The sequence below is a fragment of the Vigna umbellata genome, chromosome 5 (assembly GCF_029865625.1).
Source record: "Vigna umbellata cultivar VRB3 chromosome 5, Vumbellata_1.0, whole genome shotgun sequence".
Lineage (NCBI taxonomy): Eukaryota > Viridiplantae > Streptophyta > Magnoliopsida > Fabales > Fabaceae > Vigna > Vigna umbellata.
In genome coordinates, this window is record NC_142169.1 from 64,539,499 (window position 1) to 64,567,372 (window position 27,874).

The window sequence follows — 27,874 nt, forward strand, 5'->3', positions numbered from 1 at the left end:
TATCAAAATATAGCAATTGATGAAGATCTTTACATAGTATTGATCACATGCCATCATCTTATTCTTAAAAGAAATACTGAAAACTTCAAAAGCAATTCATTATAATTTTTAAAATAATAAATACTGGTGGAATAGGCAACAAATCATAATAATCAGTTATTCCATTATTATATTTGTCGCATTTTTATCATTTTTTTTTAAATTTCTAATTGACTATATTTTCAGATTTCAAATCAATGTTAATTTTTTCCCTATTTAACTGTAATTTTCAATAGCAAAACATTATTAATTATTATTTATCTTGCGCACCCTTCCTCTTCACTTAATCTCTAATTTAAAAAATGAAAAACGAAAAAAAAAAGTTGTAAATACTTTTAATTTAATTAAAACAAAATTATTACATTTCTTAATTTCTCTAACAAAACTGACATTATTGCCCATTCTCATTTCCCACAATTTATTCTCATTGTTCATTTTTAGTCAATGTGTGCAAATATGAGGTGTAAAGTTGTCCGCATATAAAAAAGATTCAGGCAAACATACTCTCATAATGTGCCGAGTACATTACAAACATAGGAAAAATAACATCGGTAGAAAGCAACCCTGTTGCAGATTGATTATACAACAACTTCCACAACTTGAAAAGATTAGACTGTTGTGGAATGATAATTCCCTCAGGGAGCTGCGGGAACAATCTTGCCTGAGCAGTTACCAAACCCAATAGTGTAATCACTTCCCTGCACAAAGAATTTTAGATCTTCACATAAACATTCAAGTTTTACTGCTAATAAATATGCTATCTTACTATAAATGCTTAAAATAAAAATGATCAAGAACTGCTTCATGAATATAAAACTTTCATTTTGATAAATCATAAAAGTGACTAACATTACTCAGTCATAAACAAAATAAGTACGGCACACTGTTTTAAACAATCTCAGCAGTCTAATTTAGAGGTATGCTGCACTCCCTCCGTCAGCAATTAAAAAAAAAAAATCCCCTACACTCCACAGGATTTTGACCTCAAAAACAATCGTTCATCCCTGTAGAGCCCGATTCACTTTTTCATGTATCCATATTTCTGACTTGCAATCCTAATATGTCTATTTTTTTGGGGGCTGCATTTGCAACACCCAACCACCCATTTGGAAAGCTCAAACAAGAATTGAAGCAATTTTCAACATATTTACAAAAATGTTCGGGAAATACTGCAAATGAGAAAAAGAGCCAAATTTGATTCCAGTAGAAGCAATTATGTAGCTTTGAATTGGATAGAGCATTTTTTAAAAGTTTCCACGCCTGTCATTTTCATTCCAAGTTGTAAAAGAAATTACAACTATTCAAGATTGTGCAAACCAGAATATGCATTTCCAAATGAGACCAAAAAATTTATCCACTTAAGAGCACCTCTTTGCTACCCACTTATGTGTAAGGAGTGTCTTAACGTGTAAAATTCTTAAGAGTGTATGATCTAGGCAATATAGGACTCTCTTTTGCTTTCGTAGACTAAAAATTTCAAATATATGCCAAACAACTAATTAAATTCACAGCAATGCTGCGGTAATTCAGGTCTAGCAGCGCAAGTTATCAAATATTTGCTCATGTAAATTTGCAGGGATTTTCTTGTAACTTTTCCTTATTGTTCCACCAGACATCTTATTAATAAATTAGGGCAATTCTTCCCCAACTGTAGCACTGAAAAACTGTGTGTGTGTGTGCTCCACCTCTCCCTCCATCCCTCTCTCTCACTTCCCTCCCTCCTCATCAAGTTTATATACAGGTAATCTGCCTTAAGTATTTTCTATCTCAGATCAATAAAGTAACAGATATTGACATGATATCAGAGCACGGCTGATTTGGCAGACAGATGTGGAGGGAAGTGTTAGAAAGTCTCACGTTGTCTGTCTCAATGTCTCAAGTATTGAAGTACAGCTAATTGGGAGAGTATTAGGAAGTCCCACATAGTCTTTCTCAAGTCTTGGAGTACAACTTTGCTTATAACAATTGGTTTTAAGATACAATCTGGCATAAACAACTAACTCTCACTAGATAATATCCCAACCAACAGATATTACTATTAGTCTCGCTATTCCTAGAAGAGGCTCACCAAGGTTCCAGCTTATTGCAATAAAACAGGGGAATGCCTACATTTTTCTCTAATGCCCTGTTTCGTAGGGCATTTCTTTACCTTGAAATCTCTGTAATTCTACTAATCCGTTACAGCTTAATGGTCTGTAATGCTTGGGATACAAAACTAAATCACAACTAATGGCCCATCTGACATGCTTGGGATACAAAACTAAATCACAACTAATGGCCCATCTGACTCTTTGGGAGAAATTGCGTTGGGTGGTTTCAGCAGTACTGGTGGTGGCTTGACGATCTTGCTTACCTAAACCATCTCAGTTTTGTGTTCTTCCCCTATCTGCTCCACCATTGTTCCACAGGGATGGTTTTTTCTCAATTCTCACATCCATTTTCTTACCAGGATAAATTCTATTTGCTTCTCCATCTTGCAACCAAACAACTGTTGTCACAACCCATATTTTGTCTGTTGGGTACAAACAAAGTCCCACATCGGATAAAATATGAAATACACATGGATTTATATACACATAAGATACATCCCTTTGTAAGAGGCCTTTTGGAGCGGTACCAAAAGCTAATCTGTAAGGGCTTAGCCCAAAGTGGATGTTCTTTTGCTTCATCACTATTTCTTCTTTCTCCGTCAACTTGATTCTAGTTCATCTCTGAAGTTTTTTCTGGTTCTGGTACGAAGGTTTACTTCTTCTACCCCGTGATTCATCTTTTTTTCCCACAGTATCTTCATCTTCATGTCTATTTCTGGCTCCCATAGTTCTGGTTCCTCTTTCCGTACCAAAAATAGTTGATCAAAATCATACTCCTTCTAATCGTTTGAGCAGAGCCTTCAAAAAGGTTCACCATGCAGCATTTGGGTGGGCGTCATTTCCTAGTTAGCAACCAATTAAAGCGTCAGTTCTCAGATTTCCAGGCGAATAACTTCTCCTGGGACAAAATCTTACTAGCTTATTCGGGAACAGGTTCGATGGCTTCAAAATATTGCTCAACCTGGATTGACCATCATGTACAATACGCCAGCTCTCCACCTAATTCTGGAAACATCAAGATTGGATACCCACAACTCTAACATACCAGTTCATAAAAATCTGGTGAAAGGAAAGTCTTGCCTAACTACAGCACTGTAGAACTTCTTCAAGGGACTGCACCTCCCAATGCCTAAAGGTCTCAATTCTTCCTATAAATGACAAGATGACCTATATCTGAACCTACCCTCAAATTTATATGCAATCTGCCCTGATTCTTTTCTCTATCCCCACCCAAAACACTAACAGATATCAACAACCAACTAAATAATACCCTCACTAATATTAACAACTAACAAATACTGACAGAAACTAACAAAACCAGCATAGTCCTAGGTTGGAAATTATTTTTGTTTTTTGCCTAAGGTATTTCCACAGCCAGAAGTCATGAGACTTGTCCCCCAAGTGCAGAGATCACTAAAGTGCCTTTTACCTCACAAAGTCTTCTCCACACACAAAGTCAGGGAATTGAGCCACTGTTACCATGCTTAAAGAATTCAAACTATCAACCAACTGTATTAAACCTTGTTTGTATCTAATTTGAACAGTTAAGGAATTGAAGACTAAGAAATTTTGTCATTAAAAATTGAAAAGATAATAGCATTCCGCAAAACAGGTGCTCAAAATCATGATTGATTGTAACCTTGCAATATCCGGTTATGATGACTTCATCTCCATCTTCAAGAAATTTCCGGTTTAACCCATTTACAGACACTGCATTTTGTCCATTCCAGGTTAACTCTAACAAGCATCCACGGGACTCCGGCTCCTACAGTGAAAAGCATATATTTTAACTGAATTAGTTGATCAGTTGAAAAGGAACAATTCTCTCAAAGAGAAAGAAAAAACTGGAACAAAAAAGTTAAACTGTGTGAAGTATAGAATCTTACAGGACCACTAACTGTCCCAGTTCCAAGGAGATCGCCTGGCCTAAGGTTGCAACCATTGATTGTATGGTGAGCAAGTTGCTGGGTCAATGTCCAATATCTACAAAGCGATACAATATGTGAATATGTATTGTGTATAACAGTTTCAAAAAGTATAACTTTTTCTAATAAGCAAGAGGCAAGCAACTATCAGACGAAATGAGAAGATGTGCGAGTTTATTTGTGCAGTGTACCAAGGAGATATATCACTAAACATACGTAAAGTTCTGCATATTCCATGTAATTCACCACCTTTTAAATCAACAGTTCTATTGCAATTCCCTTCCTAGCTATGGTGTGTGCGTGTGTAAATAGAGAGAGAGAGAGAGAGAGAGAGAGAGAGAAATAATTAAATAACTGAATTATCAATATTAGTTGAAGAGAAATTCCTCACAAGTGATTTAGATTAGTTCGTGTCACCACACCTGAATCTTCATGTCCAGCAGGTTTTATGTGAGCCTTGAAGCAAAAAACAATTGTATGATTAGCGTAATAATCCAAAAAAATAACTGAATGTTGTTAGATTCAACTGCACGGTGAAATTTGAGTCCCACATTGCAAGTATGGATTCTAGTATGGGGTTGATAAGGTTTTGGACTCTCCAACTACAGCTGCTAGCTTTTTTGCTAGTTTGGGAATGGTTTGTCCTAAAGTTCTTTTCGGGTATGGTCTTGGAAAAAGAACCATAAAGACAAATAGTTCCTACTTCAACTACAGTAAAACACAAGGACCATGAAGAAATACAATTAATCAGAGAACAAGAGGGTGTAATACTAAGTACACGCATGCATATAATATCGGAGCTTTGAAATACCTCTAGGGAAATATCATAGCTTTTGGACGCTTTTTCTGTCAAATATGGAAGTGGAGGAGGATCCTGCATTTAATGGATAGATTAAATAGCATGTCATGGTCAATTTGAACATCAGACATGAACAACCAAATTATAAAGTTCCTACAGTGTCAATCTTAAAAGAAAAAAACTAGTTACCTGTTTAGGGGCTTGGGAAGCAAAAGGTTCTAATGCCTCCAGGGTCACAATCCAAGGAGATATTGTGGTACCTGTATAATTTTAGTTAGAACCATAAAGGAAGGATATTAAGTAATTATTTGTAACATCTTACCAAAACTCTTTCCAAGAAAAGGACCAAGAGGAATATATTCCCATGCCTGAATATCTCGAGCTGCCAAATATAGTTCATTAAAGCATCAATAATTGGGCAGGGCATGGTAACACAAAAATATTGAATTGGAAAACTACCACTCCAGTCATTCATTAGAACAAGTCCAAAGATGTGATCTTCAGCGTTGTTAATATCCACTGGTTTTCCCAATTCATTTCCAGGTCCAACAATAGTAGCCTGAAAAAAAGATTAATCTAAAACGTAAAATAATGCAGTACCATGGTAACCCATTTAGAAAAACTATATACAAAGAAGAAAATGGAACTATGTTTTCATCTTGAGTTGTATAGTTTGAAAATAGAACTTTAAATTGCATTTTAGTTGGCAAATAGCCACAAAAATATGTGTAAGCAATAAGCTAACCATTTCCAACTCAAAGTCTAGCTTTAACGAAGGGCCAAAGTAGGGTGTAGAACCACCAGATGGATGAGCTTGACCTCTGGAAAGCACAAAGCAGCATGACATTGTCAGATAGAATGCAGAGCTAAATACATACATAATATATACAAAAGGAGCTAAAGCCCAGTGCTGTCATAAAATATTTCTGTTTTCATGAATACACGGCACATGAAGATTGACAATAGAAACCATATCCCTTCCACAGTTGACTGTATATGCTAGAGCCATAGCTATGCATTACAAAGGCTCTCATGTTAAGCAATAAACATTGGTGCCATATTTCTTCTCATGTTCGTAACCCAAGACTTGCGAAAACCAAAAGATTCAAAAAGCTACTTAAGCAAGCACGCAAACTCCTAAACAATGTGCTATTAGTGTCAAAACTTATCACCTTGGTCGAACAATATCTGTTCCGGAAATAACAACAGAAGATGCCCGTCCATGGTATGCAATAGGCAGTCGGTACCTGTGAAACGTGTTTAACTTTTTATTTACAGGATTAAATACTTAAGTGCATTTGTAAATCATTTTAAATCAACACACCAATTATCTAGAACAGGAGTCTGCGGCCCACGAAATATGAGCCCACAGTTTTTAGTGTGATGCAGAGATGTAAAGAAATCAGTATAGTCCCCAACAACAACAGGGAGAAGCAACTCCGCGCTACTCTGAAAATCCAGACGCTACAAGTATTAAAGAAAAGACAAACTCAAACAACCATTTTAAAATAAATCATGAACGCCAATGAACAGTACCAAAGGCACAAGTGCCTTCTGCCTCAATTCCTTGTTGTCCCTCAAGGTTGGCTCCGTTGCTGCATTAAAAAACAACCCACTTCGCATAAGAACCAACCTTTGCAGCTCATACAAACTTTAGCATGCATGTACACATTAATAAGCAGTGCAGTGTAAAGAAAAAAAGAAGCAAAGAACAGCGAACAACTAGGCCTTGTTTGTTTACAGTTTTAACAATGTTTTCTATAATATTGTTTGTCCCTTCAAGACATTTGAAAGTGTTCGTCTCATGAACACGTTTATGTTTTCCAAAAATTTCTCCTTCGAGCACTTGAATAGAACCCACTTGAGCTAGAGAATGACAAAAAAATCTCCAGTTTCTTCTGTTTTTTAGCCTTTCAGTTTTTAAAATCCTTGATTTGGAAACAGTTTTCAAAACAAAAGAGCAAGAAGTGTCAAAAAAGCCCTTAAACAATTAGACAGGAAAAAGCGGGGTTGCATGTACCTGATAAAAGCTTTTGAAGAGTGGCACGAGCTTCCTTCCAGGCCGGCCTTCCAAGGGATACAAACTTATTTAGATTGGGCTGTCCACAAATAATCAGTTAGACCAAAGGTTCTCATTTCCCAACCAATTCTCATAAATCATACCCACGATACGATATCGTAAAATCTTATATTAATATAAATAAATGCAATGTTGCATGTTTCACAAAAAGATGTAAGAGAGAGAGAGAGAGAGTAAAAACGTTCATCCAAATATTAAGGTACATTTTTCCCGTTCTTTTGGTTTCACAGGGAAACAAAAAGATTGTGACAAGTCTATAAACTACGACATCATAGGCTGAAATTAAGGTACACTCTTCCAAAGCAACTTTACTACTAAAACAGCAATTTTTTCTTTCGTGTTGTTGGAGATACCACATGGCCAAACTACACTATATAAATGCAGAAATATGCATCCGAAAGGGGTTCCCAACTTGCATAGCAATCACTTCATGTTTGGATTAAAGTTCATGGAAGCAACTGTTTTTCCTCTTTTTTTACCCGGTATACCATAATTCATTAAACTGCATTTAAATTCAAAGAAAAACACTTCCTAAACTTTAATCTAAACATGTCGGTGGAACAAGTGAAAGGCAGATTGAAGTTGAGAAAGCTACCTGGAGGAAGGAATCGGAGTTTCGGAGGAGAGGACCGTCGAAGAGGCCGGCGGAAGCGATTTCAGAGAGGTCGAGGACGTAGTCGCCGATGGCGACGCCGGGGCGAGGAGACGAAGAGGGTTGGGGCTTGAAGACTCCGTAAGGAAGGTTCTGTATTGGGAAGTGAGAATCTGGATGAACCTCAACGAAAGATTTTAGCTCAGCCATTGTACGGAAGTGGTGATGATGATGCTACGCCACTGCACTGCTCCAGCTTATGTCAATATACAACACCTTCAAATAGACGCTCCACGGGGAACAAGAGCGTGTTTTCTTTTATAGGTGGAGAGATGGAGATGTCACAGTAATAATTATTAATTTACAAGAACACCTACTTCCATTATAATCGTAAAAATATTTTTATTTATTTTGCTTGATATTTTATAAATTCATTTAGGGATTTTTATGAAGTTTTAGGATTGAATTGGTTTATATATATATTATGAGCTATTAATTATGTAGTTACAAAAATATAAAAATACGAGAGATTTAATATTTATGGTAGGTTATTGAGTAATTTTCCTTTTAAAATTTTGATTTAGTCTAATAACTATTTAAAACAATTAATTCTTTTTTGTCTAGTTTGTTTTAGAGATTTAATTATTTGGTTCACTTAACTTTTTGACCTAATGGACTTGTTTATTGGACGATGATTTGGGGTGGTTGTTGGAAAAGGAGGGGTTAGATCCGTGCAGAGTCCTCCAACTACCTCCAACTCCGATTTTCCGCACCTTGCATACATTATATTTCTAATTTCTCTAAAACAATAGTATTTTAATATGTTTTTTTTTTCTTATAGTTCTTTTAAAATTAAATTTTATTTATTTTATTTTAGTATTACGTGATATTTTTATAATAATAAACGAAAAATAACCTTTTTTTTATGGTGATTTCTAATATTATGTAATATAATATTAACAAATCATGCTATTTTAAAAATTTCAGACATTAAAAATATATGTTTTTTAAGTGATTATTAGATTTGAATGTATAGAAAATAAATAAGCTTATTTTGTAGAAACTAAAATAAAAATTCATAATTTTATAAATATTAAAAATAATAAATTTTAACTTCAACGAAATGAAATTAAAAAATAGAAAATTTACAAATATTAAAAGTAATAGCTTTTAACTTCAGAGAAATGAAAATGAAATAATAGAAATTGAAATGAAACGCATTTATGGAGGTGAAAACTGTTATAATATTTTTGGTTCCAATTTTTGTTTATTTACAAATTTAATAACAATATTAAATTATTGTATTACTACCCGCATTTGATCATGCATTTTGTTTTTCTGAAATTTAATCTCATTCGTTTTCTTATTTATTAGAAGGGAATATTTTTTTAGTCTGTTTGGACGAGAGAGTGAGACTGTATCCACTTAATTGAATAAGCCTCGAGTGTAAGATTTAGGTCTCCGAACTTTAATATTTCTTTTTTTTTCGTAAAACATGCAACAGTTTGCAATTATTTTCTTTTACAGCTATTCCTTGTATTTTCTTAATTAACCGACTTTCTTCTCTCTCACAATCAAATGAGGGTAGTTAGGTTGAGTTCTAAAATAAATCATTTGTACTCTTGTCTTTAAAAAAAATTCTCACTCTCTTTCTTTTTTATCTTTGTAAATATATATATATATATATATATATATATATATATATATATATATATAAATAAATAAAATAAAGCAAAAGATAACATGAAGTGGAGGTAAAAACAATTTTGAAATCTATGTATGTAATTGTTTCATTGTTTTTTTAATTTTAGAATTTTGGTTCTCTCACCATGCAAATATTAAGTAATCTTTTTAATTGTGTTTTAGATTGTATTGACTTTAAAATATTGATTTGTAGAGGGTGAGTGGATAGATTTGAAAAATTTTAAAAATTAGATAATTATTGTTATTTTAATAGAATTTGAAAATGAGTCACAATGAATTTAAAAGTAAAGTTTATAAAAATTAATGTTTATATAAAAAATTTATTTAATTATTAGAAATTTAAGATTACCAAAAATATCTTTAATTATAAAAGTAATATAAAATGATAATTATTAATGTTATATATAATTGTAAAAATGTTTATAAAAAAAATAATTTTTAAAATGTAACAAAATAGTAACTAAGTGAAATAATTATTTTTAAAATATAATAATTTTTAATATAATTTCTTAGCAAGTAGTATGATTTTTTTATTATTAAAGTGAATATAATATTCTGAGTCATGAAGTTCACTTTTACTTAATCACCTATGAAAAGAATTAACCACATTTCTTTTAAAAATAGTAGAAACTGAGACAAGCAAGAAAGAAAATGCTGATATTTGAAAAAAAAATCTCTTATTCATGATACAAAATATTATTTAATTTGTTTAACCGTGAAATCCCCCACTGGTCATAAACTTGTGATATTCTGATTCGTGAAACTCAATGCTCATTTAAGAGTTCAAATCAAGATTATTAAAAGAAATTGTAAATTTATAATACTTATAATAAAAAGATATAAATTAATAAAATATATGACGTAATCAAATAAAAAAATAAAATAGATTTACGTAAAATGATGAATAATATAACTATACATCTATACTTTTGGCGACTCAAAACTTTGGAGAAATTATCATTTTCTGCTTGTATATGTATTTCAGGAAAAGTAAATTAGCCAAAAAGCTAGCAAACTAAAAAGACTATGTAGGTAGGTAAAGGGTATTAGAGAGAAGGAGAGAAGTCTGGTTGACATATTACAGCAATAATTTTTTCCCTTGCTTTGACAGTAATGGCTCAGTGTAAAAAATCTTAAAAATTGAAGTTAAAATTAGCAGTTTTTGATAAGTAAAGAAGGGAGAAAGGGTCTGTATGTTTCATATGAAGTGACAAAAAAAATTAAAGGAGGTAAAAGCTAAATGTGAGTCAATATTCCAAACTTGCAACTCAAATGTGAGTGAATATTCTAAGGAACCGAATACACAATAATGGAATTGGATATAACATGGTTTCACTCATGAGGAACCGAATACAACACAGAAGAATCGAATACAAGTTCTTTTATATTTGTTCGTAGTGTTGAAACCGAATATGGTTCATGTGGAAATCGAATACACATATGAAAAACTCAATTCCTTCGAGTTGTGTTTTTTTTATCTTTAACCACTCCTCTTCATTTTCAAGCACTCTGTTGTTCATCTTCATCTTTAATATGGCCATCAACCTCGACGAACCATAGATCAGTCTCATTCTTGGTCTTCATCTCCAACGAACATCCTTACAAGCTCTAAAACAAGAAAAACTTTGCCAAAAGATAAAGGAAAATGATTTTTTGATACATCTAAATTTTTAACATTTATTTGACATTATCATTACTTACTTTTTACTCTCTTCTTTCTTGAAAAAATACAAAACTTTATACTTTTTAGACCATTCTACCCTTATATATTGTGTCAAATGAATGTAAAAGTGTGTCAAGGGCAAATGTGACTTTTTAAACACAATCATTCCAAATCTGAGCAGTTTCACGAGTGATGAAAAAATTATGGATTTCGTATATCAGCTCAATTCATTCTTCGCTTATCTATTAAAACGAACATATTTGATCCTTGAATATACGTTTGCCTTTCTTCTTGACAAGTAAATCCCTTCATGCAAACATAGCCTTAGTTTTTGGTAGTCTTACAAACTTTAAGATGATTAAGTGGTTTTAGAGTTATAATTATAAAAACTTATAACATGTTATAATTATATAATTAAGTATATCCATATTATTTTAGAAACTTTGAAAATTAGGTTTTGAAAAAGACATTTAAGTGTTGAATAGTCCCTTTTTGAATTAAACTCATACCCAATTTTTTTTAATAACATGTTAATGTTGAAGTTTAAAAATAACTACAAGAGTTAGAATTTGTTATTTAAATGGATTTTGCTTTGGTTGAATTGTATTTTATACCAAATTATTGGATTTAATTGAATTTAGGTTGTAAATATCAATCATAATAATATTAGTCATTGCATTAATTGCGTGTGTTATATGTGTTAGTTTATACTTGTTAAACTTATGTTGATGTATATTAAGTTGTATTTGTAACTAATTATGAAAAAAATTGTAAAATTATTAATTTGTTCAGTAGATTGTTATTCACTTGATGAATATATGAATTTGAGAGTCAACATTTCTCCCATATGCGATTTGCCAAGTGAAACTCAAAAAAGAAAAGCAACTCAATGAATTCAAAAATTTTCAACTGAAACAAATTGAAGATCTGTAGATTTAATTCACCTAACTAATTCATGATCACATAACGGATTGTGATAATTCACTTAATGATTTCGAATTCGCCAAACAAAAATAAACCAAAGAGCAATTAAGATAATTTGTATATTAATTTTGCTCAAAGAATAAACGTTGTTATGTTTTTTTACATGTTTGAATTAATTGCATGTGTTAAAATGATTAGAAGTTACTATTATGATAGTCATGATTATGTTGGAATTTCATTGGTTGTGTCACATATTTATATTTGGATATTTATTCGTTTTAAATTTTGAGGATTAAATTATATTAAAATTTTGAGGAATATATATATATATATATCCGTGGGTTAAAAGGGAAAAGAAAAGAAAAAGTAAAACATAAACAAAATCGAACGTTCGATTTATACTGCGCGAGTGAATTACGATGGAATTCTGCCATTTGAAGCTGAGACAGAAATTTTGAACAGAAATCCTAAGTATAGAACCCTAGGAGAAGAACCCTAGGATTTGTGCGTTTCTTGGAATCGGTGAACGTTTCCACTGGAGTTTGTTATTGAGGCGCGGAGAATGTCGACGGACCTGCAATTGAAATCGAGTTGTAGCGGATGCGGATCAACGACGGATCTCTACGGAAGCAATTGCAAGCACATGACTCTGTGCTTGAGTTGCGGCAAAACCATGGCCGAGAATCGCTCCAAATGCGTCGATTGTGGTGTCACCCTTACTCGCCTGATTCGAGTGCGTGTTGTTCTCCCTTTCGCTGTTATAGAATTCGCGTATTCTGACCTTACTTTACTCGGTGCATTTGATCATGACGTGGTGAAATATTTCACCTGGTTCTTTGTGATAGGAATACAATGTTCGTGCAAGTTCTACCAATGACAAGAACTACTTTATTGGAAGGTTCATGACCGGTTTACCAGATTTTTCGAAGAAGAAAAGTGCTGAGAACAAGTGGGCTCTGCAGAAGGAAGGACTGCACGGTCGCCAAATTACTGATTCTTTGCGGGTATTGAAATCTACCATTACTTCATAGTTATTTTCTTCCTTTCATGGTATTTAGTTCAAGGAGTGATTTAAAGCATCTCATTTCTCAAAAATAAATGGTCGCTGAAAAATTAGAAGCTCTTCAGTTTCGAATGCAAGCAAATCTCAACCAGTTGACCGTATGCGATTGTCTCCAAAATTTCTTCAATCAATTGAGGTTTTATTCCATTACTATCTTTCATTCCTGATATCAAGTTTCAAAAGAGGGTATTCTGTGAAAGTGTTATTTTTAAATGAAATCATTACGATTATAGGCTACTTGAAAATTTTATTTAAGTAGTGTGAATCAATTATTTTTGTTTATATTCGATACAGGAGAAAATATGGATTTGGGTTCCAAGGCTTGAATTGCTAAATAGATGGTTGTCGGGGAGAAGGGTTCTACGAATCTATACCTATATCTATAATAGTCAAAAAGGAAGGAAGTGAATAATTACTTGGGAATTGTAATAGATCACGTTCTTTTTTTTTAAATGAAATCTTTCTTGTTGCATTACATAGGAGAAGTACAAGAATAAGCCTTGGCTCTTGGAGGACGAAACAGGTCAGTCCCAGTACCATGGTCATCTAGAAGGTTCACAATCGGCTACATATTACCTGCTAATGAAAGAAAGGAAGGAATTTGTTGCCATTCCTGCTGGTTCTTGGTACGCTTGTTGTGTTAAGGGTTCTGTTTGATGGCCAGAAGAATGCTCTTATGCAATTTGTTGTATGTTCTTTTAGGTACAACTTTAACAAGGTTGCTCAATATAAGCAATTGACATTGGAGGAAGCAGAAGAGAAGATGAAGAATAGAAAGAAAACTGCAGATGGATATCAGAGATGGATGATGAAAGCAGCAAATAATGGCCCAGCTGCATTTGGTGAACATGGAAAATTTGAGGACAAGGAAAGCAACACAGGTGGAGGGAGAAGCCGTAAAAAAACTGGTGAGGATGATGAAGGTCATGTTTCTGATAAGGGAGAGGAGGATGAAGACGAGGAATCCGACAGGAAGAGCAGACTTGGACTTAATAAAAGAGCTGGTGATGATGATGAAGAAGGTCCAAGGGGAGGGGACCATGATCTAGATGATGACGACGTTGAGAAGGGTCAGTATCTCTGCATTCTTTGTTCATTATGTTTTTTGATGAAAAAGGTGGCGTATATTGTCGTTTTATTTCTGATTAGTTTTATGAAGTGATGACCTATCTGGTATGCAATTGCATGCCATAATTAATCAGAATAGACATTGCATAGGCAACAGCTGAGAGGGGTGTGCATCATTAAATGTTGGAGATGTGAGGAAACTGTTATGTCTCTGTTAAATCTGGTTCAGTTTTATTGGAGTTCTTATATAATGTCCATCTTTTCTAGTATCTACCTTGATTGCTTCATTGTTGTGACTTCGTTCATCTTCTTACACGATGGAGCATATTGCTTAGATAGTAAAAAACGAAACCGAATGCTTCCATGAATCAAATATAGGCTTCATATAAATAAGTTTTCTAAGTATTTATTTTGGCCTTGGATATAACTAGGATTATAGAATTCATATATCTTTTCAATACTCGTTACCCTAAATTTGCTGTATGTGCATGATTTATTGAGAGTTTTGAATCCCAAAATATGTTATAGGGCAGGTGCATTCAGTGTGTTTAGTGGAGTTTATTTATGTTATAGCGTTATGACTTTTCTAGCAGTCTATTAGAAAATGCTGTCAGAAAAAAAGATTATGAATATTAGTTCATGAGAACATCTTGTTTGAATGTTGATGGACTTGACAGAGCGCAAAACCAGTAATAGACTAGTAGACACGCAAGACTTGTCTGTCTCCTGTTGAGAAAACGTCAATTTCCATGTTGCAGAAGCTCTGCAACTTTTCCCATATAAAACTTCTAAGATGATCAGTCAAGCATGCACACTAAACTGTAAATGTGAACTCATGAATTATATGTTTGTGCACGAATTTTTCCCAATTTTTGATCTTAAAAACCAAATATTGAATTGACGGGCTGAACTGCTTTGGGTAACCCATGAGTTGTTTTCTAAGGTCAGTAACACTGCACTGATGTTACTGCATGATTAATTAGTTTGACTATTGAGTCGATTGATCTATTTACTTGAATGTTGTCTCAATCATTTCAAGTGATTACAATCTGATTATTTAATCTTAAACTGGCATGAACTGAAACTTGAAAGCATCGGTAGATGGTTTCCTTGTTATGCATGCATAGACTAACCAGCTTGTTTTTTGTTGAAAACTCACAGGACACTTCAACGAATATAGATGCTAGTTCTTGCTTTTGACTCGTACATTTTTTACAGGTGATGACTGGGAGCATGAAGAAATTTTCACTGATGACGATGAAGCTGTTGGAAATGACCCTGAGGAAAGGGAGGAGTTAGCTCCTGAAGTTCCTGCTCCTCCTGAAATAAAACAGGTTAGTTTGAACTCAAATATTTGATAGTTGATGTATTTGGTATGGATGTATTTATGGAGGTCAAAATTATTGTGAGAAAACAGATATTGTTAACTGCCCCTTTTCTCATGTCACTTTAGATGCTATATTTTCAATATATTTAATTAATCTTTGTTATGAGAGGAAGAATAGCTCAAAACCAGGTAGTGGAATTAGTGGTTACGTAAAGATAAGTTTTTAAGAAAAAAATTTCTGAAGTAACCCTCACAGAATCACCTGTTTTGTGATTCCAGGATGAAGACCTTAATACTTTATTAAAATGCATTTATTAATGGATTTACCTTGCTCATTGCTCATTTGCATGAGTGCCTTGGTTTCCTTTTCACATGGAAGTATGCTATGCTTTCAGACATTTTCTGGTATTGTCATTTTGGTTACAGGGATGCTTGATGTATTATATTATGTTCTACACATGGAATAAATTGGAGTTGATAAAGACAATTTCATATTTGGTTTCTATGTTACTGTGGCATTCCTAAATCATAGCTACAATTGCAATTGCAGGATGAGGAGGAGGAGGATGAAGATAATGAAGAAGGGGGAGGTCTGAGTAAATCTGGGAAAGAGCTGAAGAAGCTGCTTGGGAAAGCTAGTGGTCTGAATGAATCTGATGCAGAGGATGAAGATGATGACGATGACGATGTATGACTTTTGTTCTTTTATCTTTTCAGTTTGCCATTTTCTTTAACTTTTTATAGAAGTTCTTTAATTGCCAATTGTTCCGTTTGTCACACTAATAAGATGCAAAGGATTAACATAACTTGATACAAACTGCAATTTCTTTTGTGGTGGCCTAAATATAGCATTTACACCCTTTACTTCTCTACAAGGGCAAGTGAGTAATTTGCTTCATATTTTGTAGGAAATCTCACATTAACTAGAAATATAGTCAAAGTATGGTATATAATTGGCTGCAAACCTTATTTTACAAGTTGATTTTTATGAATTTAAGTTAGACTTAAACCCATTTTATAATGTTAGAAATATTTGATAATATTATCATTGAATATTTTAGAGCATATTAAATGAACTCTTAAAACATGTATTCTTCTTTTATATTTTGACTTGTTTTCTTGTTTAATTACAATATTTATCGTTACGGGGATATCTTTTCGGAATCATATATATTTGAATACTATCTATAGGCATATCATATCATGTATGTAGGATTAAAATCTCGTAGAATTATTTGTATTTATTGCAATCAACCTACATAAAATGTTGTGTAGTCCATACACAGTTTTCAGCATCTTTTACTTCTATTTCTCTCTCGTTCAATGTACTTCACTGGAATCCTGGATAACTTTCATTTTCATGGATTAACGAGTCACATTTCTTCGCCTAGATGGATGACGAGGTTGGCAATCCTCCTGTGATTGCTACGAAGCAGAAGGATGCCCCTAAGGAAGAACCTGTTGACATTAGCCCTTCAAAGCCAGCAGCAACAGGACCTGCTCGTGGAACACCATCTTCTAAGTCTTCAAAGGGAAAGAGAAAATCAAATGAAGAAGTAAAACCAGCAAATACTGCAACACCAAAGAAGGTGAAACAGGAAAATGTAAGTCACTGATTTTCGTGAGATTACTGGATTACACTTATTGCTTTACCTTTTCATAGAAGTGTTAGGTGCTTGGATAACTTCTACAAGTTCAACATCGATCAATTACTGTGGTGTTTGACTTACTTTAGAGGGCCAATTTTTTTGCAAAAGCTGATACTGCTTTGTTGGGAAACTTTTCTTTCGAAGATTTGGACAAAAGTGCTCTTAATTTATCCTAGAAGCAATTTTTCAATGACGGATTCAAACACCATATGGCTTTTGTAGATTTGTATATAGGATGAGATTTTAGAAGAATCTTTTATCAAGTAAATTTTGTTCTGTTACAAAATAACTTATTTTTAAATGCTAATCCAACAGTTTCCCTTTAACTACCATTGAAATTATTTGTTGTTTTATTAAATTAGGAACCAAAATCGTCTACCAAAGATGTAAATGGGTCTGCATCTAAAAGCAATGCACCTCCCAAAGGTACACCTCCGTCATCATCAAAGCCTGGGTCTTCCGGAACAGCTACTGGACCTGTGAGTGAGGAAGAAATTAGGGCTGTTTTAAGGCAAAAGACTCCAGTGACCACTCAGGATCTTGTAGCTAAATTTAAGGCAAGATTGAGATCTTCAGAGGTAAGTGATAAATTTGCTCTATCCTCGATTGAACTTGACATGTTTGCTTTATTGTTCTTTAATCAAATTGTGTATGCCATGTGCACAGTACGTTTCATGTTTTATAATTAAAGTGTGTTTTTCACTTCTCCATGCTCGCCCAAGCCGCTGGCTAATTCTTAATAAATGCTTACAAATTGGCTCCGGGACTTTGGATAATATGTAATGCATCTAATTTTTGTGGAGCTGCCATTTTAATAATCTTCATAATGAATTGTGATTTAGGATCCAAGCAGGTAAAACACTTTTTATGTCTCCAAGAAAAAAAGGCATCAATTTTTTTTTAGTATTAATTGCTTTAGATTTTCAAGAAAAAAATGTCTCAATTTTTTTTAATATTAATTGTTTTGGGCCTCCAAAAAAAAGGCCTAAAATTTTTCTTTTTAGTATTAATTGCTTTAAGCATCTTTAAAAAATGTCTCAAAATTAAAAAAAAAAAATAATGATAAAAATGATTTATTCATAACTTTGTTCTAGGCGGTGATCGGAGGTCTGAAGTATGTAATGCGTGAGGATAAGAATGCTTATCTGATACTAATTTGTACCTTTTCGTATACTTTATTTAGTTGCAATTTTCGTGTGATCCATTTGGATCGATGGCTAAACTAGTCTAAGTTTGACATGCAGCATCATTGGTTCAATTTTTAAATCTTTGGTTGAAACTGAATCTTGTGCTTCTTTGGTACATGCAGGATAAGCAAGCATTTGCTGAGATCCTGAAGAGAATCTCTAAAATACAGAAGACTGCAAATGGATCCAGTTATGTTATCCTGAGAGATAAGTGACGTGTAGACCCCAATGATTGGTTCGGAAAAGATGCTGCATAAAAAATGAGAATACGATGATATTCCATGTATATTCTTCACATTTTGGGCACCGTCGTCGAGATTATATTGCTAAGTTAATGCCCATCGAGTATAAGAGACTTTTTTTTTGTTTTTGAAATCGTGAAAGTCGCCTCATCGGGTTACAAATGCGAGTACAGGGTATATGGAGATTACCCTGGCGCATTGAATAAACAGGATCTACCTCTTATTAACATTATAGAAAGAAGCAAATGGTACAACTTATAAATCTTATGTACGTTTATCTGTATTTTTCGTGTACGTGCAAATTATTTTATATAAACTGTCAATTTTATCCTTTTTTGTAGCTTTTTAAATACTTTCACAAGCATTAGTAATTATTGAGTACAGTCGAATGTACTGAAAATACTTTTAAATTAATCTCAAATTAGTCAAGTGCATCGCTGCGTTGCAGGGACTAAAATGATGAAAATATCATTCATATAATTCATTATTTTAAGAACTGTTTAGAAATAGTAATCTTTGAGTAAATTTGATGATTACTTTACATTTCGTGAATTGCAAAATACACAGAACAATTTCATCAATATGGACACTAAAAAATCGCATTTGAAGAAGATTCCATATAACATAAATTCATGAAACAAGACTAGAAAACAAATATCTTTCTTAAACTAGATTGCTAGACATATACTGGCATTAAAAGAAATATAACATCCGAGGGTCCCAAGTCCCAAAACAGTATCTAAATAATACATAAAACCAGTGGTTCTTACATATAGGCTAGTGACAGATGTCAGTCAATAAGCAAGGTATATGATGAGGAAAAATAAAACAGTGAGCAACAACATAGTGCTCTGACCATAACGGGTTGAAGCAGAAGGAGTAGTGGGCGCAGCAGCCTGAAAATCAGATAGGGTGGAATACTTATTATCTGTGATGCCTTGGCCCTGTGGCAGAACCTCAATGTGGAGCTTCAGACCATTTTTGCAGTTCTGAGGTTGGGTGCTCACAAAGTACCTCATTCCTTCACTCTCAAGTGGGATAGCATGCAGACCCTCTCTGTACATTTTGATGGGATTTCTCACATCACACGCCTCATATTCCTCTTTGCTTTTCAGCTCAGCCACCAGTCCCTGTGCCACTGAGTATGCCAGCCCTGCTCGTTTTACACGTCCACATCCCCACATCGTTATTCCTTTTCATACTCATATTAAAATAGACAAACACGGCATAATGACAACAAATTCAATGTCTCCTCATACCTAACAACATTTCTTTTTACAAGGCATGCTACAATACAATACATACAAACTTCTTGTTAGCATTTTTCTTCCTCTAAAATAGACAAATAAAAGATAAGAGAAAATTACATGATAAGATGAAAAGAAAATTATTATTTCTTTTCATAATACACTTAACCTTTGAAGTCACCGTGCGATTAATCGTTTCATCCTTGCATGCTACTAATCACTAATATATAAATTTTTAATAGAACAAGGTATCGCGTTAAATTAAAAAAAGAAAAAATGCTACCTACTTTATATGTAGTATATATAATAAAAGCAACAAATTGATCCACAAATTCTATACCAACTATTCCCAAGACTCAACTTAAAGGTTTACATGCTACTAAACTAATCACATGAATAATAATATATGCAATTTTAACTTAATCTCTATCTTTAATTTATTATCTCTTCAAGAACCATTAGGTTTTACTTCACAAAAAAAAAAATGCTGAAACACACCACTGAGCTAAGTCTATACTCCCACTTACTGACCCTACCAGTATTAAAAATAAACCTAAAAGATACGCAATGAATGAACTGCCGTCACTCAGCTCCTCCTGTTAAACGAACGCACAGAACAGACGGAAACGCAATCTTTGAAAGCTGACGTGCAATTCTCTTCTTTTATTTTTCCTTATTTTTCTATAACATAAATGTCATCACAATCAACTCCAAGATCCAGATCGTGTAATGAAAAGTAAAAAACAAAATAAAAACAGGGCACGTTTCATCATTCTTCATGTTCATGACAACCAAGAAAGCACTGAAACTAAATGGGTAGGGAACATACAATATAAAGAAGAAAAAAAACATGACAAAATAATGGATTTACCTATTTGGTAAAGAAAAAGAGAGAGAATCCGAGACTTACAAATTTGGTCTCCAACCCTGAAGATCCTGCCAGAAGACCAGGAAACAAGGTCTGAGGTTGGATCCCAGCCACGGTCTGCTCCGACCACATGATGCTCGTGTCCTGCCACCCCTTTTCCACCAAGGCAAATGACCACCATTGCAACGGTAAAAATGATCCCTTTACCCATTTTCATTTTCCAAAATTAGTCGGAAGAGAGTGATGGATCGACGGTGGCGAAAATAGAAAGTGGTTTGTGGTTATAAAGAAATGTGTTTTGCAGGGTAAGGAATGAGTTTCCAGGTAGCTTCCTTACTCTTCCAAATTCACAGGACGCAGAGCAAGGACTGGTAGTTGTGACTCTCCTCCCGCACTCTCTGCAACCAATTGTCAATTGCTCAGTGTGTGTGTGTGTGTTTTGTATATGTAATAATCTACCGCTTTATATACTCATTTATCCTTCTTTTTATCTCTTCACCACAATAAAGTGAAAGGCCTCTTTGGTAATAAAATAATAAATAAAGTGAAACACTTCCATAAATTTTCACCTTTGATGGACCATTGTACTCTCTTTCTCACATTCATTTTTGCCTTTTTTATTCTTTTTTTTGTCTTGTAAGAAATTTTTTAGTAATTAATAATACATTTATGTGAATATGTTTTTCAAAAATACCATTGTTTTCATTTCTATTTATAATACTTAATTGAAACTAATGTTTTTTTATGAAATTCAATTTATAATGTTTGTATATTAACTGCTTTTAGTCTAAATAGCAATAACTAAGAATAATTTTCAGAAAAAAGCTACGTTTATTCTTATTTACTAATTTAATTGCTTTATTTAATCTGATAAATTAGATAATTCAATCGATAAACAAATAGTAATATCTTAGGATATCAAGGTAAAAGAAAATATTATTAAAGTTTATATCAGACTCTAAATTGTCAATTCCCATAATATCTCACTTCGTACAATTCTATTATTTAAAGATATACAGGATAAATGTCTTTGGATTTTTTTTTTACAAATATAATATCGACACTGCATTACCGAAAATACACTGTACTTTATTTTATATCGAAAGTAATCTTTCCAAAATTTAATTCTTAAATCATTAGATCAGAAAAAAAAAACATAAGTTGATGCTACTGCTAGTATAAATTTATTGAAATCTTTCTTTCTGAACACTACAATTCCATGCAAATTAGTTTAAAAAATTTTGAAATTGAAATGTTAAAAACTAAAATGTGTAACTAATGCAAAATCAAATTAATTTAAAATGTATTTCCCAGACCCCACGGTATTGAAATTTAACCTTTATGTGTACAATAAAAGGTGATAAAATGAAGTATTATGCAAGCAACAAGGTAACAAGGAAGGGGGAATATAACTAATGGCCTATTGGGTGCATTACCGTACTAAAAACTGAGGGGTTCCGAGAATTTGTAATTTAGGATAAAAACATTTTTTCAATCTTGAGAAATAATTATCCTAAAGATAACATGTATCCCAAATGACTTTATAATTTGATGAATACCTTTTTTTTTAAGATAATTATTTATAAAGAGCTTCGGTACAGTTGTTTGATTTAAGAAAATATTACGATGAGAATATTGGAGCTTATGACGAATTTTGAACACGAAATCATTATTCAAATTTAGTGAAAGCTTGATTAATTAAAATATTGCCTCAAAATTGTTGGACGATTTTAGGATTTAATGAGCGGATTATGTAAAAAATATTTAAATGTTTTATAACACAATACATCGATACTATTTTGACATCATATTCACAATAATGATCAAATATTATTTTTTTCATTCTCAGTGAACTTCAAACATAATAATTGGTTGAACAATAAAAAAAATAAGATAACAAATCATCTATGATATATAAGTATATCTTTTGCTATATCAGATAGTAAAATAATATCAGATAACAAATCATCTATGATAAATAAATGGTTGTTTTAGAATCCAATCAAATACAAATATTCCTTACTAGACTATAATCTAAAAGATAATATCAGACAGTAAAATAATTAAAGATTAAGATTACAAAAATAAAAATGAGATGAATGATCAGTCAGAAAAAAATTAATCTTTATAAAATGCATTATTTAGAAAACAAACCGGTAATTGATGTGCACGTGTGTGGCCATGAAGGTCACCACGTTGGCCAGCGTGGTGTTAAATTCAAATTAATTATTGTATTGGTGGGTTTTTTCGTTCAAACTAGTTATCATAAAATTCAAATTTAATCTTCAAAGTTTACAGTTCAACAAATATTAAGAGTTGATATATTGAATGGACTTATTTAATCTTCAATTTTTGTTTATATATTGAAAGGATTTATTTAATACGAGTTTCATTTATTTTTTAATTCAGCTTCTTTTTTAGTTAAAAGAAATTAACGAATTTAACTCGTTCGAAAAATAATCACTTTTAATTTAGGTTTCTTTAATTTCTTTTTACTCATCGCACTTCCATGGTACTCCAAAAACCCTAACACTTAGTCATGTTTCAAACAATATCAATATTAATTTTATACAAAATACTACATTGATTACTTTTAAATAAAATAAACACAAAAATAAAAAATATAAAAAAATTGTGTTTCAAATTACATTATTGTATTTATAAAAATGGAACTACACAATCCAAGTAACTTCCTTTATCTAAGATTAAATTTATCCCGAGATCTTTTCTCCTGAAACCTCAACATTCCTTGCATGCAAGATAATAAGGAGAGAAAGTATACAAAAGAAAAAGATAAAACGAAATAATGTAGAAATATCTATAAAGAAACGAAAGAAGGCTTATTGTTTTCATTCTAAAGTTTTGTCAGATTAATAAAAAAGGGAATGAGAACTGAAAAAAATAAAGGAAGAGAAAACAATAATGTATTCTTATAATAAAGGTTTGATCCTGTCGTCCAAATTCTTTTAATGTGAATTTATTTTTTATTTAATTAAGTCGTAATTTTTATTAATTTTGTTTAATTAAGTCTTTTTTATCATTATTTTTAAATAGTTAATAGCACCTTAATGATGTATGTAATATACTAGTTTACGATTTTTTTTAAGTTTTAATTTTTTTAATTTTTTAATTTAATTCTTATATTTATTATTTTTGTTTAATTCAATCTCAATTTTTCTTTTTAAAAAATTTTATCCATTTTTAAGTTAAGATTAAAATTAATTTTTATATAAATGTTATATATTAATATTTTTATTAGTTAATATTTTTAGAATTATTTTTAAACTCTAATAATTATATTTTAATAATATATACAATTTGTATTTTGTTTACTAGTAATCAAAATTATAAATAACTTTTTTGTTTTGTTAACTACTGGTGATCTGTGATGTGCTTCCGTTAATGTAAAATTATTTTTCCTACATTTATAATATAATTAGGCTCATAAGAACTAACTTTAGTCCTCGTTTTAGTATTGTATATAATCATTAATATTTTTTTTTCCTGTTGTAGTTCTTAATTGAATTTTAATTTCAGGTTTTATTATTAATCTTTGGCGGTTAATAAATTTTTACATTTCATTTTGGTTTTCATAATTTTATTTATCATTTTATTGACATTTTTAAATGATATATTTGTTAAATAATTAGTTAATCGTAGTTAACTATGATTAATTAATTATAGTTATTTAATTATGATTAACTAACCATGACTAAAGTTAATGAATTAAGATTAGTTAATTATGAATAGTTAACCAAATCATGGATCAACCATAATGCTAATGTATTGAATATGTCATTGAGTTATAATTAACGTAAGAAAAGAACACAAACACTTACCGGTAAGATGCTGCAGCTACTAACCTGAATCCTTGAAATACATTACCAATAAATGTTGCAGAGCTTCAGTTTTATTCTTATATCAACCCACCATCTATTTGACTTTTCAGGATTTGCTACACCAGAATCTGCAAGTTTTTCACATTAAAATCTCCATCCAAGAACTTCAACTGTAGAGAAAGAAAACATGTTGGAAATACCAGAATTGTTATGCAGCTAAGTCCAGAATAAAGTAATGACAATGACATGGGGACTTCTTTATGCACCCTACAAATTTCTTCCTACACCCCCAAACTTTGCCATATTCTAAATTAACCGTAGAGTTTTAGGCTTTGACTTTGACTAGGGTTTAAAACCCTATTTGAGACCCTTGAGTGCTACTTCAACATCCCATTGCACCTCATTCTTCGTATGCTCTGTGTCCCATTTGTACTCATAAAATTTAAATTTTGAAATTCAATAAACCAAAAAATCTAATACATAAATTTCGAAATTTTGTAAACAAAAAAGTTGAGACATCGTTATATTTCAAAATTCGATGAAAAATTTCAAAATACGATTTATGAAAATATAAAACTTGATTTCGAAATCCAAAATTGGATTTTAAAATCTTGATTTTGAAAATTTAAAACTGGATTTCAAAATCAAAGAAAATTCATAACTCGATTTAAAACTTCGGGAAAATCTATAACCAAATTTCAATTAAGAAAAATTCATAATTAAATTTCAAAATCTGTGAAAATCCATAACTAAATTCAAAATTGGGGGAAATTTTGAACCTAATTTCAAAATCAAAATAAAATCCATAATCGAATTTTAAAATATGATAAATTTCAAAACCAAATTTTGGAGTGTGAAAGTCCAGGACCGGATTTTGACATCTGGTTTATCAAAATCCAATAAAAGATTTCAAATCTAAGAAATTTCAAAACAGAATTTCAAAGTTTAAGAAAATCAAAAACTAGATTTCAAAATTAAAAAAAATCCAGAATCAGATTTTGAAATCGAAAAATCTGTAATCGGATTTCAAAATCTATAAATTTAGAACCAAATTTCATAATCCGAAAAAAACTCAAAAATGGATTTTCTGAAAAAAAAAATCCAGAAGTATATTTAAAAAAAATCCAAAAATTTGCGAAACTGAAATTTGAAATCCATAGGATTATAATGAACATCAAAATGAAAATTTGGGATGCAGAAAGAAAAAGTGGGTTCCGGAAGGAAGCCCCAATGACATATATTTATAATTTTTTCAAAACTATTAAAACTTAATAATTTTATTAAATACTGTATTGCTTAAATTGAAAAAAAGTTTAACATTTTTCATAGAAATAGATTTAATTAAATGATAAAGCTTGATGAATTTTAATGAACCAAAATCAAACTTTTAATTAAATTTAACTGAATATAAATTAACTAAACTTAAATCATCAAATTTTCAGTAATATGACTCTGTTGGACATATCCTAATTTATCTTCATCATGTCTAATACAATATAACATTAAAATGGTCTCATTCAATGAATATGGACGTTTAGTTGAGGTTCAGTGAACCTGGTCTCATTTCAACACAACACATAACATTTTCATGCTCTAAAACAACACTCTCACTTACATCAAAATAAAAGGAAAGAAAAAAAAAAAACAAAATCAAAGAGGCACCTGCATGCATAACGGCGCCAAATTTCCACGTCGCAGCTTAATTCAGACCCAGAGACGTATAAAACAGAAAACAAGAATAAAACGATTGCAAAATATTATTGCTGAGTGTAGATAATGGGCCCACCTTTTTTTCCTCACTTCGAAGGCCCGTCCATCCGAACCGCTAAGGGTCAGAATTCATCTACGTGGTTTCTTTTGTTTATATTTATTAATTAATGATACATTTTTTACTAAAAAAAATACACTTATATACTTACTTTTTAAAGCTAACAATTGTAATGAAAGAATATCAAATAATTAGTATTATGTGATTAAAGATAAATTTATATGGGCTATCATTATCATTGTTATTATTATATACTCTGTTATTTATGTTTGCATTTCTCATATATTCTCTTTTATTAATTATTTTGTCCACTTTATTATTTTTCTATTTTCATAATGCATTTTTTAATTCTTCTGCCATTTTTTTTTCTTATTTTGTTCATTTTAATAGGCTTTGTTGGTGGAGATGCATCTGTGAGTATCTTATTTTAAAATACTTTTTTTTTTGCATTGAAAGAGATCTAAATGGAATGGTGATTTTCTTAAATGAAAAACTAAATTATCCATCATACAAAATTTTAGAGTTGAAAAGATATATACTTTGTTTTGAAAAAAATCAATATTTTAATTTGAATCAAGTTAAGGAAAATATAAAAAATGTAAAAGTGTCATATTTTAATTTTTTATTGAAATAATTTTATACTTATATTGGTTAAATATGATGTAAAATTATAAAATACTTTAAAATATTTTAATATAAAATGATATAGTCAAAATTGAATATCTTAAAAGTATTAAATATTTTAGTATAAGATGATATAATAAGAAATGAACACGGTAAATTAGTATTCAATAGTTTAATATGTATACTCTATTAAAACATTAACTAGAAAAATATTGTTAAGATTATATTTGAATCTCTTATAAATAAATAAGAAAACATAATTAAAAATATTTACTTCGTCGGTATATTCTTAGAATATTTTCCTAGAATATTCAAAAATAAAAAGTTGAGACTAGTTTGCAATAAAAATTCTACTCAATCGGATTTAATACAGATCCTCAAAAAAGACAAAATCCTGATAAAGTGGCGAAGCTCCAATAATATATTTAATGTCTTGATGGATCATAGAAATACTATATATTTTAAAGAACTTGGAATTAGTACATTTGTTTGGGTACACGAAAAGTCTTACAGAGTATACTGAATAGCCTATCAAATGTTACTAATATAAATAATATCGATTATAAAAGTAATAAAAAATTATTAGTCATATGAACAATATTTTAATGGTAATACAACGATAGTAAAACATAATTTTACACATTTACTAAATAAAAATCCCCATAAATATGATGTTTTTGAAGTAATTATTGTAACATTAATAAATGTGCTATATATAGTGTAGAACTATTTTAGAATATTTTTATACCATATAGTTTATAATTTAGTAAATTATCTATTTTCCTATGAAATATTTTTTATAACATAAATATAATGGTTAGTTCATTTTTTTATCATGGTTATCCTTTTTTTTTAACTTGGGTAAGGATGTGAAAGTAGACCGAACAAAACTTTACGTTCAACTAACCTGAACCATCACAATGAATTGAGTTAAAATGGTTTTTGATATTCATTATTTTTTATTTGTAGAATCAAACCCTTACAGTGTATTTGTACAGATTTATGAATATTTATTTTGCATTGTTGGCACCAGTCTTATTAAAATTAACTTTATAAACAAATTTATGATATAAAAAAATAAAACTTACTGAAATATAGCTATTGCCCCGAAATTAAAACTTTTTTTGGACGATAAAGAATAATAAGTTCCCGCAATTAAAAAATGAAAATGAATAA

General features: G+C 31.2%; 3 protein-coding genes across 3 annotated transcripts; 1 reads left to right on the forward strand and 2 right to left on the reverse strand.

Annotated features, from left to right (window-relative positions):
• Window positions 1-496: 496 nt before the first annotated feature.
• On the reverse strand, window positions 497-7,829 carry LOC124832976 (fumarylacetoacetase). The gene is made up of 14 exons (XM_047307330.2): window positions 7,529-7,829; window positions 6,874-6,952; window positions 6,390-6,448; window positions 6,178-6,302; window positions 6,026-6,100; window positions 5,599-5,674; window positions 5,313-5,412; window positions 5,176-5,235; window positions 5,043-5,113; window positions 4,866-4,928; window positions 4,446-4,510; window positions 4,016-4,112; window positions 3,769-3,894; window positions 497-737 (listed from the first exon to the last, which is right to left on the reverse strand). Exons 1-14 carry the CDS (start codon window positions 7,733-7,735, stop codon window positions 675-677), a joined length of 1,266 nt encoding a protein of 421 aa, XP_047163286.1. The 5' UTR covers window positions 7,736-7,829; the 3' UTR covers window positions 497-674.
• A 4,347-nt stretch (window positions 7,830-12,176) lies between these two features.
• On the forward strand, window positions 12,177-18,682 carry LOC124832974 (transcription initiation factor IIF subunit alpha-like). Its single transcript, XM_047307328.2, has 9 exons — window positions 12,177-12,549; window positions 12,662-12,820; window positions 13,360-13,505; window positions 13,582-13,949; window positions 15,166-15,281; window positions 15,825-15,962; window positions 16,666-16,878; window positions 17,286-17,501; window positions 18,233-18,682. Exons 1-9 carry the CDS (start codon window positions 12,379-12,381, stop codon window positions 18,323-18,325), a joined length of 1,620 nt encoding a protein of 539 aa, XP_047163284.1. The 5' UTR covers window positions 12,177-12,378; the 3' UTR covers window positions 18,326-18,682.
• A 267-nt stretch (window positions 18,683-18,949) lies between these two features.
• On the reverse strand, window positions 18,950-20,900 carry LOC124832975 (umecyanin-like). The gene is made up of 2 exons (XM_047307329.2): window positions 20,510-20,900; window positions 18,950-19,505 (listed from the first exon to the last, which is right to left on the reverse strand). The coding sequence occupies exons 1-2, from the start codon at window positions 20,682-20,684 to the stop codon at window positions 19,147-19,149; spliced, it is 534 nt and encodes a 177-aa protein (XP_047163285.1). The 5' UTR covers window positions 20,685-20,900; the 3' UTR covers window positions 18,950-19,146.
• Between the last annotated feature and the right edge of the window lie 6,974 nt (window positions 20,901-27,874).